Here is a 16,256-nt window from a genome sequence, read left to right as displayed (position 1 = left end):
TATACAAGAACTCTAAAACTGTCCATGCCCTTAGACCCACTCATCACTTTGAGGGAGTATGCCCATAAAATAGTAACGCAAAGGGAAGAAGTTACTTGTGTAAAGATGTTATAGCTCTTCTTTTATCCAGCAAATTTATTTTAAGAGCCTTCCATTTGCGAGGGGTTGGGCTAAGCACAGGGGTACTGTAGGATACAAGTGTTCATGGTGAAGTCTTAAGAAACTGGGCAAGCAGATGCCTTGAATTAAAGTAGTAACAATGCAAATGAAGAGCAGTGAAGGGATTGGAGAGAGCTTTGAAGTTGATTGACCCTTGAGGGAGTATGAGAGAAGGGGAAATGTTATATATGTAGCACATATGATTTAAAAACAACGCAAATACGACAGTGGGGAAATAGGTAAATCCTATAGGCCAACATGGTTCATTATTATTATTATTTATTTTATTTTTATTTTTATTTTTTGCTAAATCAAAATTTAAGTGGATTACTGTCAAGGCATATGTTAAAGTGAAACATCTACGTGATCTAAGTGGAAAAAAGCTAGATACCAAATATGTGTCCATTAGTAAATATGTAAAATTGTATTTTATAGGTTCACAGCTTAAAAAGGAAATGCATATAAGTGAAATAAAGAAATGTTATGTAAGATTTTTCTCCTCTGAAAAATGCTTAAATTCATAATGTAAAACAATAGCTTTTCAAGAGCTGTGAAAAGTCAGGACACCGTGCAGATTGATTTTATAAATAATTATTATGCAATTTCAGATGTGGGAAAGAGAATAAGTGGATCATTCCAATTTTATTTCATGATTTGATTCCACTATTATGGAAAGAAGCATTTTGAAAGTTTATAGAGAGAATTTTCTTAATCTCAATAAATTTTAGAATCTGAATGTGTTTCTGCAATTTATTGCTGGAGAATGAGACATAAGAGATTTTTTTTTATTTTAAACCAACATTGTCTGGCTTATGAAAGCATATATCTAGGAAATTATAAACTACTAGAGGCCCTGTACACAAAATTCATGTACGGTAGAGTCCCTAGCGGCTGCCGGCTAGGGCCTCCCTTCCCCGGCAGCTGGCTGCCTTCTGGGGCCTTCCTTCATTCCGCGCTGTCCCCTGGTGGTCAGCACACATCATAGCAAGTGGTCAAACTCCCAAGGGGACACATTGCATATTAGGCTTTTATATATATAAATTTTTATTCAAGAAAGAAGCTTATTTCTTGGTGTGATCCCATCATAAATAAAATTGTCAAATTATTTTTTTCCCCAGAATTAAAATTTTGGAAATGTTTAGCACTCATAATCTCCAATCGGTGTTCTCTCGGCTCATTGAACCACCACACCCTGATTCTCTTCGTGCCTCAAAAATACGATTACGAGACTTGGGAGCATTAACTACAGATGAAAAACTGACCCCCCTTGGGTATCACTTAGCCTCTTTGCCTGTGGATGTGAGAATTGGCAAACTGATGCTATTTGGGTCTATCTTCCGCTGTTTGGATCCTGCTCTCACCATCGCTGCCAGTTTGGCTTTTAAGTCTCCTTTTGTAAGTAAACAACATTCATTTAAAATGGAGTCCAGGCCCCGCCAGCGTGGCTTAGTGGTTGAGCATCGACCTATGAATCAGGAGGTCATGGTTCGATTCCCAGTGGGGGCACATGCCCGGGTTGCAGGCTTTATCCCCAGTGGGGGACGTGTAGGAGGCAGCCAATCAATGTTTCTTTCTCATCATTGATGTTCCTGTCTCCCTCTCTCTATCGTTTCCTCTCCAAAATCAATAAAAATATATTTAAAAATTAAAATAAAATAAACTAGAGTCCATTGGTCTCTAAGGGGACTGTGGGGGCTACAGGGTTATGTGAGCCCCCTAAAGGTTTTCTTGTACTTGTATGTGAATTTTTCAGGGTACAATGTCTATAACTTTTATCTGATCCTCAAATAAATTCATACCCCAAATGAAGATGAAGAACTGGAGATCTAACTTATTAAAATAATCTAAATTTTTTTTAATTAAAAAACTTGCTAAACTTGCTCATTATAGGAAAATCAGAAAATGCAAACAAGTACTAGTAAAAGGTACCTCTGCATGATTTTACCAGGGAGTAAATACATTGGACCACTTCTTTTTTTTAACAGCTTATTGAAATACTAGAGGTCTGATGCACAAAATTCATGCAAGCGGCTCGGACCCCCTGCAGCCGCCTCTGCCTCGGCCTCTGCCTCAGCCCTCGCCCGCCACAGCTTTGTCCAGAAGGTCGTCTGGAAGGACGTCCAGTATAATTAGCGTATTGTGCTTTTATTATTATAGATAATTCATCCAAAGTACAACTCATTAGTTTTTAATACTGTGTGCAGTCATCACCATAGTCAGATTTAGAATACTTTACCACCTCATAAAGAGATCCCATAACTATTACTCCCCAGTTCCCTTTAATCTTCCCATCCACTCCAGCCCTGGGCAACCACCAGTCTACTTTCTGTCTCTATAGATTTGCCTCTTCTGGACATTTAATATTGATGAAATAATATAATATGTGGTCTTTGTGACAGGCTTCTTCACTTAGTATAATGCTTTTAAGATTCATCTATATTACAGCATGCATCAGTACTTCATCCTTTTTATGGCCAAATAATATTCCTTTGTATGAATATACCACATTTTATTTATACATTCAGTACTTGATGGACATTTGCGGTTGTTTCCATCTCAAGTATTTTCAGATTTCTGTTTTTAGTTTTTCTGGTACCAGTTGGTTATTTAGGCCTGTGTTCTTTAATTTCCGCATACTTATGAGTTTCCCAGTTTTTTCCATTATTGATTTCTAATTTCATTCTATTATGGTCAGAGAACATACTTTGTATTATTTCAGCCCTTTAAAGGTTATTAAGCTTTGAATTATGGCCAACCATATAGTCTGTCCTGGAGAGTATGTTATGTGGACTTAAGAATGGATATTCTGCTGTTGTTGGATAGAGTGTCACTCGGCCTTTTTCACCATGGCTTAGCTCAGAGAGACTGGGGGATAGATCAATGTACCCATTTTGTTCAGCTTTAATGTTATACTTCATGAAATTGTAAACACATAGATCTGCAAAAAGATCTTAGTTCAGTCCCCTCATTTAACAACAAATGACAAAACCAAGGACCTGAGTGGGTAATGAAGCTTACTCAGGGGCATGTGGGTCGGTATTGTTGTGAGTAGGACCTCTGTCTCAAATCGTCTAAATAAACCTCTCACTGGCTGCTTTGTTTTATTGGAATACAGAAATATTGATGTTCATTACAAACACTGATGTCATCCTTAGCCTAAACCAGTGATGGCCAACCTATGACATGCGTGTCAGAGGTGACACGCGAACTCATTTTTTTGGTTGATTTTTCTTTGTTAAATGGCATTTAAATATATAAAATAAATATCAAAAATATAAGTCTTTGTTTTACTATGGTTGCAAATATCAAAAAATTTCTATATGTGACACGGCACCAGAGTTAAGTTAGGGTTTTTCAAAATGCTAACACGCTGAGCTCAAAAGGTTCGCCATCACTGGCCTAAACTAAGCATCTGCCCTTTGCTGGGTTTTGTAAACGTAATGTTAACTTCCCAAATATAATCCTTTTCCCACCGGCCCTCCTAAAAAGGAAGGTGTTTGAAAAGTTAGAATTTTAGATTTCAGATCTAGCTTTCAGAATGAGTGTCTCTTTAATGACATCTTGCCACCAGGAACTAAAAGACCTAGTAGAGCTTATTTGGGGTGGGCAGACAGACTCACAAGGGCAAATAGTGGTAGCTTGCCCGTAATGCCTATAATCAGCCACAAACTGAGTACTCTTTGTGCCACACACACACTTCCCAAGGCACCTTGCTTCAGCAGTAAGAAAGTCCATGTGAAACCGGAGGTAAAATGTGTCATTCAAATCTGATGTTCCTTATTTAGGTGTCTCCCTGGGATAAAAAAGAGGAAGCTAACCAGAAAAAGTTAGAATTTGCATTCGCAAACAGTGATTATCTGGCCCTTCTACAAGCATATAAGGTAAGTATATAACCTAATAGCCGAGGATTATTCCAGAGCTGGCGCTAAAGACAGAGAAAGTTCATTTTGATTTTCTTCAACATTTAGGGGTGGCAGCTAAGTATGAAAGAAGGTATGCGAGCAAGTTATAATTACTGCAGACAAAACTTCTTGTCGGGCAGAGTTCTTCAGGTGAGTCGTTTCTGTTCTCATTCATTTTCTATTGTAGTAGCACGTCAGAGGGTGCTGCACCTTCATCTTGTGTGTCCTGCCTTCACATTGAAAATGTTATTTCTGGAATATGCTCAGTTTCACCAGCTGTGTGAGACAGACTCCTGAACTACGCATGACATCGGCCTTCTGTGCTAAACCTTTTCCCTTTTTCAGTGAGCTTGTGTTTACTTATGGGGAGGGCGGGGAAATATAGGCACTCCGAAGCTTGCTGCTTACTGGAAATCAGTTTTTTTTAGTAATTTTACCAGGCATTCTCAACCTGGATCCATAACCCCTGAAATTGTATGCAAAATCATATCCTTATACATATGTGCCTTATTCTGGTAGAGGAATCATGCTTTTAGCAGGTTCTCAAAGTGGGTTATGAGCATCCTTAACCCTAATCCTCCCCCTAAAACCAAAGAATGAATACTGAACCAGATTTTCCTCGTGAGTTTTCTTTATGCCCATCAGAGGCTACTATATCAATGATGAGTACACAGGAAAGAAAAAGGTGTATCATCTTCTGTGTGGTAGCAGGCAGGGCTCCTCTGTTGTGACAGTGTTTCTAGATCCCCCTCCAAAGTGGCACAAGAAGCCAGATACTGATGGTGCACATCTTTTTTTTTTTTTTTAATATATTTTATTGATTTTTTACAGAGAGGAAGGGAGAGGAATAGTTAGAAACATGGATGAGAGAGAAACATCGATCAGCTGCCTCCCGCACACCCCCCCACCGGGGATGCACCCGCAACCAAGGCACATGCCCTTGCCCGGAATTGAACCTGGGACCCTTGAGTCTACAGGCCGATGCTCTATCCACTGAGCCAAACCAGTTAGGGCAGTGCACATCTTTGAGTAGTGTTTTACTCGAAGGTTTTGAGGCTGGAAGGGGGAAGAATGTTACTTTCATATTAAAAGATGGCCTGGAGTAGAACACAAAATTAAGGTCCTTAGTACTTACCAGAACCTGACATTATTTATGTATCTCTCTATCCCAGAAGCTCCATCAGAGCAGAGACCTTATCTGTTTTGTCCAATACTCTATCCCCAGTGCCTAGAACAGCCGTGGGCAAACTACGGCCCGTTTGAAATGAATAAAACTAAAAAAAAAAAAAAAGACCGTACCCTTTTATGTAATGATGTTTACTTTGAATTTATATTAGTTCACACAAACACTCCATCCATGCTTTTGTTCTGGCCCTCCGGTCCAGTTTAAGAACCCATTGTGGCCCTCGAGTCAAAAAGTTTGCCCACCCCTGGCCTAGAACAATGCATGCATGCCAGTATTTGCCTTCATTCTCATCTGCCTTTAGATGTACTTCAGTGAGGCATTTTGAGAAAGCAAAGGTTCTAGCTGTATTATAAGTACATCGAAAGCAATAATTTTTCATTCATGGCTGCACATTAGATTCACCTGAGGAAGCTTACAACAAAAAAGTAAAAATGCCCAGGTTCCACCCCATGCCAGTTTCATTGGCTCTCCAGGGGTAGGGCCTCAGCATCTGTTTACTGTCATTGTTGGGTTGACCAAGTGATTCTAATACACAGCAAGAGTTAGAGTCACTCATCTAAAGAACATTTTTATATGTAAGATGCAGTAATAAATATTTCCTCTGGTCATTAAGATTTTTTAAGTATAAATTACACTTCTTTTAAATTACAATTTTTACTAAATTTACTTATTCTTTTTTTTTTTCCAGGATACATGTAGATTTTGCTGTGCTCTATGAGGTCCATCAAATAGAGTTCCCTCTTTTCACTAAACTCTAGCTTGCTTTAACAAGATGTCAGTTAAAGCCATGTATTTATTTATGGCATATTTAACTCCGGGTTATATTTTGCCATGTTCCGTATGTACTTGAGACATTCCTACAAAACACTCACATTGTCATCAAGAGACAGGATAGTGTTGCTTCGCTCTCGGTTCCCATGATGTCTTTATCTCCTTTTCTATTGTCTGATGTGCAGCTTATATTTGAACAGAAGCCAGAAGAGAAGGAGGTTTGGGCTTTTTCTTTCTCATACTTGTGCTCAGCTACAAAAAGGAGGGTCTAAATCTAAACCAGTTAATAATGTTCCTATTCCTAGGAAAAGATGTGAGCCAGCGAGACCTCCAGGTAAGCGAAAGGGAAAGTGGTGAATGCAGAACCAACCACTCTAGGCTCAGGTAAAGAACTAAGAGGACCTGAGCAGAGATGCAGGTAGGAAAGACCTAGGCAGTGTCACAACACCTGGAGTCGGGTCCCAAACAAAATTAACTGCATTTTTTGCTGACCTGAGAATTTCCAGGAACATCAGACCTATCCAAAATCCAATGAACATGATTTTTAAAATATAATCTAGAGGTAAATGAATGATCTTTGGGGTTTTTGTAGCTTATTGAATTCTCTGTAACTATTTAGCTCTGCTGGTTTGCATTCATGTAAACTGCCTTTTTGGAAATGACCTGTTTGATGAACCCATATGAGCCTCATTACTGTCCACTGAAGTAATGAGTTTCTGTCTCATTCATCATTGTAAGACTATCTCCACTTACCTTTGATATGTTGATGCCCCTGCTTAAACACTTTCTCCACTTATTTCAGGAAATGGCCAGCCTCAAACGACAATTTACTGAACTGTTATCAGATATAGGCTTTGCGAAGGAGGGACTCAGAGCCAGAGAAATTGAGAAAAGGGCCCTGGGAGGAGATGGCATCCTGGAAGCCACAGGAGAAGAGGTAAAGAATGTGTAATTAGCTCTTAGTTCTCTTTAATTCGAACATGGATACTATTTTAACTCAGGAACACATGTAGGCATCCTTCACTTAAGCCTATGAGCAGTGGTTTTGTGGCAATCTTGGTTTTCTTCTTTCCACAAATAAGTGTCAGCTAACACTGATAAAACCATAAGGGTTTCTGTTTTTTAAATTTCACACTGATTCTTGATAAATCCGTAAGAGGTAGAATCGACTTTCCAATAATGTCTTCTTAAATCAGACCAGCTTTTTCCCAACCAATAATAATTTTTTGTATAACTATAGGAAGAACACTTCTTCAAGATGAACCTGATGCCACTCTGTTCTAAGTGAAGTTAGTACTTTCTGGAGATTGTGAACATCTCATGAACCAGAATCTTTCTCTCTATTGAGCCTTAGGAACACTGGCTTTGTAGCTGCTTTGCAGAATCTGGGAAGAGTTTTCATGGGCTTCTTGGAGTGGGTCCTGTGTGAATGTGTGCCGATAGATCTACTTTTCACTTAGAAAATACAATTTTTTTAGCACAGGGATAGAACTTAGATGCTTTTGTCTGTTTTAAGATAGAAATCAAATGACATTATAATGGTAAATTCCAGGGCACAGACAAAAGTAGCCACATTACTTATGAAATTAATGCTGCATTTCTCTCACAGGCAAATTCAAATGCTGAGAACCCCAAGCTGATATCAGCAATGCTGTGTGCTGCTCTGTATCCAAATGTAGTGCAGGTAACAAAATGCTTTTCCTGGATTCTCCCACAACTTGTCTCACTTGGAGCCAAGGATATAAGTTAAGTCATAGCATTAATCATCTCACACACGCAAACACACACACAGCCTTTCAAACTTAGTGTATATTTCTAAACCTTCACTTCCTTAACCTGTTTAGATGCATTGTTCAAGAACATTTATTGTATAAAATGGGTTGCTTCTTTAATCCTTCTGACATATTATGACATTCCAGGAATTAAAATGGACATGTATGTTACTTTCTCAGCAAACCTATGCCTAAATAACTATCCTTCTGTTTTAGATAGGAATTTGATTTGACTACATTTCTCTTATACCCTTTCCCTGGACTAAAATGAGACTAAGAACAAAGTCAAACAAGTCAGTGCTTTGCCGTGGACCACCTGTGCCAGCGCACTTCTGGAAACCCCTTGTTGGGCCCTCATCTGAGTTCTCATTATCCAGTCCTTGTCACCTTAGAATCTGAGTTTGTTGGAGTACTGAATCACTTCTCTTTTAACTTTTTGTTAAATTCTCAGTTGACATTCACTAATTTATGGTTTGTTTTCTGCTTAGTACTTGCATGTTTTTCAAATCATTTGAAATTTATTTTTAAAAAATTATTTGGAACAAAACTATGGAGACAAAAATAAAATCAGGGGCTGGGGAGGTGATGAATAGGCAGAGCATAGTAGATTTTAGGGCAGTGAGAATAATACATATCATAATGAAGGATACATATCATTATACATTTACCCAAACCCATAGAATATATAACACCAAGAGTGAACCCTAAAGTAAACTATGGATTTTGGGTAGTTATGAGGTGACAAAATTTACTGTCATAAGCCCCCCATAATGAACACTCAAACTCTTGGTAGGAATAAAATTGATACATCCTTTCTACATAGCAGTTTCATTTCTAAAGATTTATTATTAAGAAATAATTGCATCTATATATATATATAAAGTGGTAATATGCAAATTAGCCGGGCATCACAACCGGCTCAGGAGGAGGCTGCATCACAACTGCTCAGGAGGAGCTGTGCACGCAGATGGGCGGGAGGGGACTGCATGCTGCCCCCAGCCCCAGCGGACACACACCAGGGGTGGCAGTGGCGGCAGGAGCGAAGCAGCCTGGGTCCTGGCTGGGTGCCGGAGGGAAGCCGGTGCCAGCAGACAGGGGAAGGAAGGCCTATTCTTGCACGAATCTTCATGCATCGGGCCTCTAGTATATGCATAAAGATGCATCCAGGGAAATGTTTGCAATTATAAACTGTTAGAATGAACAATCTAAACTTCTAATAATGGAGAGTTTATTGGTAAATTATGAGGTACTATATTGCCATTAAGAATTATGTGGGGGGTTTTTCTAAAGGAATTATGTTTTAGGAAAATATTTTAAAACAGGAAGAAGTTCTCAATATATTAAGTTTAAAAAGTATACTTATAGAAAATAATCCTATATTAGTTTTAGTGTATATGTACATTTGTATTTATATTGTGTTTAGTTTTCTATATATAGTATATAACATAAATCTAACAGACAAACTAAAATTATATTTATCAAATAATACTAGTTATTTCTTAATTATGTGATGATTACAGGAAGGCTTTATTTTCCTTTTTCCTAATATTTTATACAAGAAACATGTATTATTTTTGTCATATACATATAATTCATATATGTGTGTATAATAGCTTTTCAATTTTTTTTCAAATGGACTAATCTGTTTATTCATACGATTTTTTTTTCTATTCATACAATGTTTTCTTGCTGTTTTGAAAGGAATTCATTTGGAAATGTGGGATTGAGATTGATAATCAGCAGGTTCCAACTCTCTGCACCTGATAATTAGTGCAGACCTGAAATATCAACGTAGTTTCTCCCCCATGTGGCTGCTGTGTGGTGTAGCCACCCAGTGCTGCTGTACCTACATTCACACTTCTTTTTTCTTTTTTTTCCAGAGGAGGAGAGAGAGAAACAAACATCAATGATGAGGGAGAATCATTGATTGGCTGCCTCCTGCACGAACCCCAGTGGGGACTGAGCCCGCAATCCGAGCATGTGCCCCGACTGGGAATCGAACCATGACCTCCTGGTTCATAGGTCAACACTCAGCCACCGAACCACACCGACCTGGCACATTCTTGATGGTTTGAAAAGCAAAGCAAAAAGTATGCTTATATTGCTTTCAAAAGGAAACTAAGTAATAGAGGGAAGAAACAGCAAAGGCATTCAAACAAGACTGGTTTTGTGCCAAGGAATACATCCTGTAGTGGAAATGTACATTTTAAATATCTATTTTTACAAATACCTGTTGTTTAGGTGAAAAGCCCAGAAGGGAAGTTTCAGAAGACCAGTACTGGAGCTGTCAGAATGCAACCAAAATCAGATGAGCTGAAGTTTGTCACCAAGAACGATGGATATGTGCACATTCACCCTTCATCAGTGAACTATCAGGTCAGAATAGCAGGGTATACTCACAGTTACATATGGCTGGTGGGGTAGGAAACACAGTCCCTTAAGTTCAGCCAAACCATGCTCTATCACTTGCTGTGCCCAGCAGCATCACTGGGGAAGACAGGCAAGCAAACCACCTCAGCTTGGTGACACATGTTATGAAGAGAAATCAGTCAGAGAGATTGAGAGATAGGAGAGGGGCTGTTTTCCGTAGAGTGGTCAGGGAAGAACTCTGGGGAGCAAACCATGGAGCAAATCCTAAGGGCAGGGAAGGGCGAGCCATGCAGGTATCTAAAGAGAACATTCCAGCAGAGGAAATAAGTGTGAAGACCATGAGAGGGAGCATGTTGGTGTGTTCCAGGAAGTGCAGTGGGATGATTAGGGGGAGGGTGGCGGGTGACTGGGACAAGTAGGCAATGGTCAGGTCATGTAGGACCTTGTGAGCCATGGCAGGGATCTGGGGTTTGTCTGGGGGAAATCATTGGAGCCTTTTGAGCCCTAACTGGATTGTGTTTTTAAACCATCTCTGTGGTTGCTGTGTGGAATAGAAGCTGTAAAGATGCGAAGGAGCAGGGCGAGTACTTAGGAGGCACTGCGCAAGGGGATGGCTATAGAAGTGGTCAGAACGTGTCAGTTCATTATGTATTTTGAAAATAGAGCTGGCAGGACTCAGCAAGGTGACGGGACTTATCGATGATGTAGATAGAGTGAGGGGGGAAGTACAATCAAGGATGACTCTTTGGGGTTTGAGCAACGGGGTGAAGGGGGGTGCCATTTACTTAGATAATGAACACTGCATGAAGGGGAAATCAGGAATTTCTTCTGAACATAAGAAATTTGACGTGCTTATTGGAGCCCATGTGGAGATGTCAAGTAGGTAGTTGCACATACAAGTCTGGAAAAGTACAGACTGGAGATGATTTTGTAAGTTACCGACAGGTGGTATTTGCGTCCATGGGACTGGTGGAGGCCCCCTCATGTTGCCAGTGACGTTGCTGTCATCACCTGAGGTTTTATGCTCCAGGTCAGACACTTTGACAGCCCCTACCTGCTGTACCACGAGAAGATCAAAACTAGTCGGGTGTTCATCCGCGACTGCAGCATGGTGTCTGTGTACCCGCTGGTCTTGTTCGGAGGAGGCCAAGTGAATGTGCAGCTTCAAAGGGGAGAGTTCGTCGTCTCCTTGGATGATGGTTGGATTCGTTTTGCGGCTGCTTCCCATCAGGTAAGGACAGATCCATCCTGTGAGTCTCAAGCCATGAAGGGATTTGATAATATGAAGTATAGGGCATTCCTTCAGGGACCAAGGACAACAGAGCTGGTTAAGAGTGAATGATGGGTCTGCAGTGAGATACTAAGAAAGGATGAGGCTGGAGTGACGCCAGGGGCAGAGCCTTAGTAAGACTTCCGGCAGCACACCTGAGAGGAGGAGCCCAGGCTGGGCTGCTGTGGGCGATTCTGGACAGAAGCTGTGAGTGAGGTGTTGGACCTTCCTCACTGATATGCAAATAATGTGCTCACCAAAGAAAAATCAGAAAATATAGATGAGCAAAAATAAATAAAAATCAACCCTGAGTCTACCTCTACCATTAAAAAAACAGGTAATGGATCTGAATTCTTTTATTCTCAAGTATCAGTTATGCACTATGTGGAGCCTGCAGAAAACATTTAAGGAGCAGTACATATGTTTAAGGAATAAAAACTCAGCTTAACACTTGCATCTGTTAGAAATCTTACATTGCCAGAAGCAAAAACACCAACTCAAACAAAGGGAATATACTGGTGTATTTAACTGTAAAGTCTAAAGCAGCACAATCCAATAGAAATATGTGAGCCACTATGTAATTTCAATTTTTGTAGTAGCCACATTTAAAAAAAGTAAAAAGAAGTCAAATTAATCTTAATATATATTAAGTAACCTAATACATCTAAGAGATTTTAATTTCAACACATAATCAATATAAAAATTTATTGAGATATTTTACATTCTGTTTTCGTACTAAGTCTTCAAACTCTGGTGTGTGTTTTACCTTCACAGGACAGTTCGCTTTGGACCAGCCATGTTTCATGTGGTCATTAGATTGGCCGCAGGTGACTGCTGGCTGCCATATTGGACAGTGCAGGTCAAAAAGGCCAGGCAGGGAGATTCAGTTCAGCAACTCAATGGCGATAAAGCCTGGCTGACCTGTGGGTAGCAGGATGGCTGTGGTGGCACCAGGCCTGACCTCATGCAGCATACTGTCCAGAGGGGAGACCAAATCCTTTCCTAAAAGTTCCATTGAACCTTCTCTTCCTAAACCAGTTCTTGTGGCCAAAGGAATGTCATGGGCACTAAGGCCGGAATTACCTGAGCCATTCCCCCTGGCAAGGATGGCATGAGCCTGTTGGATTTAGATCAGGGTCCAAACTACACGTTGCCGAACAATGGGGGAGGGGCAAGGCAGATGTTGGGAAGACATCTACAGTGCCACTGAAACATCAGCACAAGCAAAGTGACATAAAAGTGTGGTTTTTCTCCTCACAAAAGCATAAAGTGTATCCCAAAGCTAAAAGATTTTTTTAAATTCTTGCCGAAACCAGTTTGGCTCAGTGGATAGAGCATCAGCCTGCGGACTGAAAGGTCCCGGGTTCGATTCCAGTCAAGGGCACGTACCTGGGTTGCGGGCACATCCCCAGTAGGAAATGTGCAGGAGGCAGCTGATCGATGTTTCTCTCTCATCGATGTTTCTAACTCTCTATCTCTCTCCTTTCCTCTCTGTAAAAAATCAATAAAATATATTTTTAAAAAATAAATAAATAAATAAATTCTCCATTTTCCGGCTTCTCTTCTTGGAGCAAATTATAAAAGTTGGCCAAGCTTTAATGTGGAGAACACTACATAAAAGCCATTCTTTCAATGAGATGGGATAGAGGAGCCTTTTTATATTGGAGCCCATTTTGTATATCAGAGCTCACAGTGAGTGAATGTTCCTATTGTTGGGTCAAGAACTTTTAGAAACATTTTTAGAATGAAAATGTATTTAGTTTCCACCCCCACCCCACTAATGAAGTTAAAATTCATACCAGGAGTCTCAAAGAATGATAACGGGCATTTCCTTTGATAATCTCCCTCTCCTGTTGGTCACACGCCACTGACATGCCACTCCCTTTTAGGTGGCTGAATTAGTAAAGGAATTGCGCTGCGAGCTTGACCAGCTCCTCCAGGATAAGATCAAGAACCCGAGCATAGACCTGTGCATGTGTCCTCGAGGATCCCGCATCATCAGCACGATTGTGAAGCTTGTCACCACACAATAAAGACCCGTCTTAGGAGAGTGCTTGCTACTCACCTGCTTCTTGTTCACCCGGGAAACAGCAGCAGCACCTCTACCTCGAACTCAAGCTCTGATGAAGGAGCCCAGGGCCTGCACTGCCCAGGCTGCCAAGGCACCGCATTCCCTTAGGGAAATTGTCCAGACTGAGTATTTCTAACAGCAGTGGGCACTCCCAGCACAATTGGAGTGTCGTGGTAAGACAGTCTACAGACCCGCCTGCCTGTCTTTTTCCCTGGGACTGTCCTAGAATGAATGAAATGCGCCTGATAACACACAAGTGAATGTGTATTCTGTTTTAATCTGCATATTCTTTTTCTCCTGCTTTTTACTGGGGTGAGATAAGGGCATGAGGAGAGATACTGATTGTTGTTTCTATCATACAGGCTCAACTGAGAGAAGTTAGAACAGAGAAGAAAAAAAATCATGTGAGCAAGAAAGATTAAAATTTCATTGTAGGCTATTGGCTACAGAGTAAACTTGATTTGTGAGGGATTTTTATTTTTACTCATTCAAGGTAAGCCTTAAAAAATAAACTTAATGAGTTCTTAATTGTTACTAAAATGCAAGCTGGTCTTATCCACAACACTCTAATTCTTAAAAGCAGAACCGTCTGAGTGTCTTTATTCTCCTGTAGGTTTTCCATTTAGAAATTACTTTCTTCTGAACTCACCCGGATCTAATGGCCACATTTCACATTACCCAAAAGGAATTTTAATGGTATTCTCAGAGCAAAGTTGGCATGGTTGAGGGAGAAAGGGTTGCCATGCCAGTGTCAGATTTACAGTCATAAAAATGCCTTCCATGAGACTTATTTCAGCCACCACTTAGGTTAATGGAGCACTGGCATTTTGAAAAAATAGGAGTACATGTATATTTTCCCCTGGCATTTATCAGTGTGGCCAGGAAGAATCCCAAAGAACTGGGTGGAAAAATATTCCTGTTTGTCTAGCCCTCAAGTTTCATACCATAGCTAACATTCAAACTAATCGAGAAAAACCACCTCAATGAAGGGTGTTCCCTTTTTAAGATTTTATTTTAGTTAAATAAGACTCTTAGACTGTCCAAATTGATCATTATGAGGTGTATTTAAGCACCAGTGCACTTAAGCAGAGTGCAGACAATATCCAAGCCCTGACTTGCTATTGAAACAGGCTCAGATTACAAAAATGATTAGGCTTGGACACTTAGGAGAAATGAAGGCTAAAACTGCACTGAGCCTCTAAACAAGTTTTTAAAAGCCGTTTTGACTCTTGGTGCTATAGTGGAGCGCACGCTGCCCTAGCAGAGCCGTGGGGACTGGTAACACGTTTGCAGCAGAGCACACAGCTGGGAGCGCGCTGACTACAAAACTTCCGGTTCCAAGGGCTGAGAAGTTGCTCCCCTCAGGAAGCCCTTCTTGGGCTGGTTACTTGCAGCCACATACACATGCACAAATCCTACCCTTTCATAGGTGGCCAGGATGTGAAAAGGTTGGACACCTTGAATAAGAAAATCCTCACCCCAAAACTCTTAAAATTTATGAACTATGAAATAAGATTACTCCTTTGTGATTAAAGGTCAAAATGCAGTAGAGTATTTCACTGTGGCCTGGATTTCTAAGCCCCAACAAGATTGTCAGCACGTAATGTTAATTTTGTTAAGAACTCTGTGGATGTTTTCTGAAATATTTGTTTTACTTTTATTGGATTCTAGTTAGGGAATCGTATTAATAAAATACTGGCTACAAAATTAGTCTGCACTACTGTTTTGTACTATGTCTAGCTGAGTTCTCAGAAAATTAGAAGAGCTAACCATTCTTACAGAGGTCGTCATAGGTTGACAGAGCATTAGCTCTGTCTTCCTCCTGGACTTCATATCTGGTTAGAGCGTAGGCCTGCGCACCACAGGGTCACACATTTAATTCTCTGTCAAGGGCACATATCTGGGTTGCAGGTTCAATCCCGGCCCCAGTTGGGGCGCATGCGGGAGGCAACCAATCGATGTATCTCTCTCACATCGATGTGTTTTCCCTCTCTCTCTTCCTCTCTCTCTCTCCCTCTCCCTCTCCTTCTCCCTCTCCCAAAATGGAAAATATCCTCAGGTGAAGACTAACAACAGCAAAAAAGAATTTGAGAAAATTCTATATACAAACTAGGGGCCCAGTGCACAAAAATTTGTGCACTGGGGAGGGGGTTCCCTCAGCCCAGCTTGCCCCCTATCACATACTGGGAGCCCTAGGGGATGTCCTACTACCTGCTCCCTGCTCCCCTTGGGGAGCAGGCCTAAGCCACAGTCTGGCCTCCCTTTGTGGGAGTCGACCGGGCTGATCAGGGGAAGGCACCAGCCCCATCACCGCACTGTTGCAGCCACTGCCAGTCACCGCAGCCACCAAGGTGTTTTCATCAACACGGACTCCAGTCCCTTTACCATGAAAAAATGACAACTTTCTTTAGGCATTTTCAAGAAGTGTCTTTCATAGGATATGACATTTCTTTCTTTCTTTATCCTCACCTGGGGATATGTTTCCATTGATTTTTAGAGAATGTGGAAGAGAAAGGGAAAGACAGAGAGAAACATCAAAGTGAGAGGAACACTTTGATTGGTTGCCTCCTGCATGAGCCCTGACCTGGGCCGGAGCCAGGGAGGAACCTGCAACCTAGGTACATGCCCTTGGTCAGAATTGAACCCAGAATCTGCGTTGGGCAGGCCGAGGCATTATCCACTGAGCCAAACCGGCTAGGACAGGATATGACATTTCTTAACCCTCCAGCAGCAGACCTTCATTTTTTTCTCCAGG

At 40.8% G+C, this 16,256-nt stretch overlaps 1 protein-coding gene across 1 annotated transcript in view; it reads left to right on the top strand.

Moving 5' to 3' along the window:
* The window catches only part of DHX57 (DEAH (Asp-Glu-Ala-Asp/His) box polypeptide 57), a 44,736-nt gene extending 29,525 nt beyond the window's left edge, over window positions 1-15,211 (top strand). The window contains exons 17-24 of the mRNA XM_005864734.2: window positions 1,278-1,554; window positions 3,945-4,040; window positions 4,128-4,211; window positions 6,821-6,955; window positions 7,628-7,702; window positions 10,032-10,166; window positions 11,191-11,391; window positions 13,320-15,211. Of these exons, the coding sequence (XP_005864796.1) occupies window positions 1,278-1,554; window positions 3,945-4,040; window positions 4,128-4,211; window positions 6,821-6,955; window positions 7,628-7,702; window positions 10,032-10,166; window positions 11,191-11,391; window positions 13,320-13,463 (1,147 nt within the window). The 3' untranslated portion in view covers window positions 13,464-15,211. The remainder of the gene's footprint in view (window positions 1-1,277; window positions 1,555-3,944; window positions 4,041-4,127; window positions 4,212-6,820; window positions 6,956-7,627; window positions 7,703-10,031; window positions 10,167-11,190; window positions 11,392-13,319) is intronic.
* Window positions 15,212-16,256: the final 1,045 nt, after the last annotated feature.

This window comes from Myotis brandtii, unplaced genomic scaffold, assembly GCF_000412655.1.
Source record: "Myotis brandtii unplaced genomic scaffold, ASM41265v1 scaffold191, whole genome shotgun sequence".
Taxonomy (NCBI): domain Eukaryota; kingdom Metazoa; phylum Chordata; class Mammalia; order Chiroptera; family Vespertilionidae; genus Myotis; species Myotis brandtii.
Note: the sequence above shows the minus strand (reverse complement) of the source record. Positions and strands in the feature narration are given on the sequence as shown.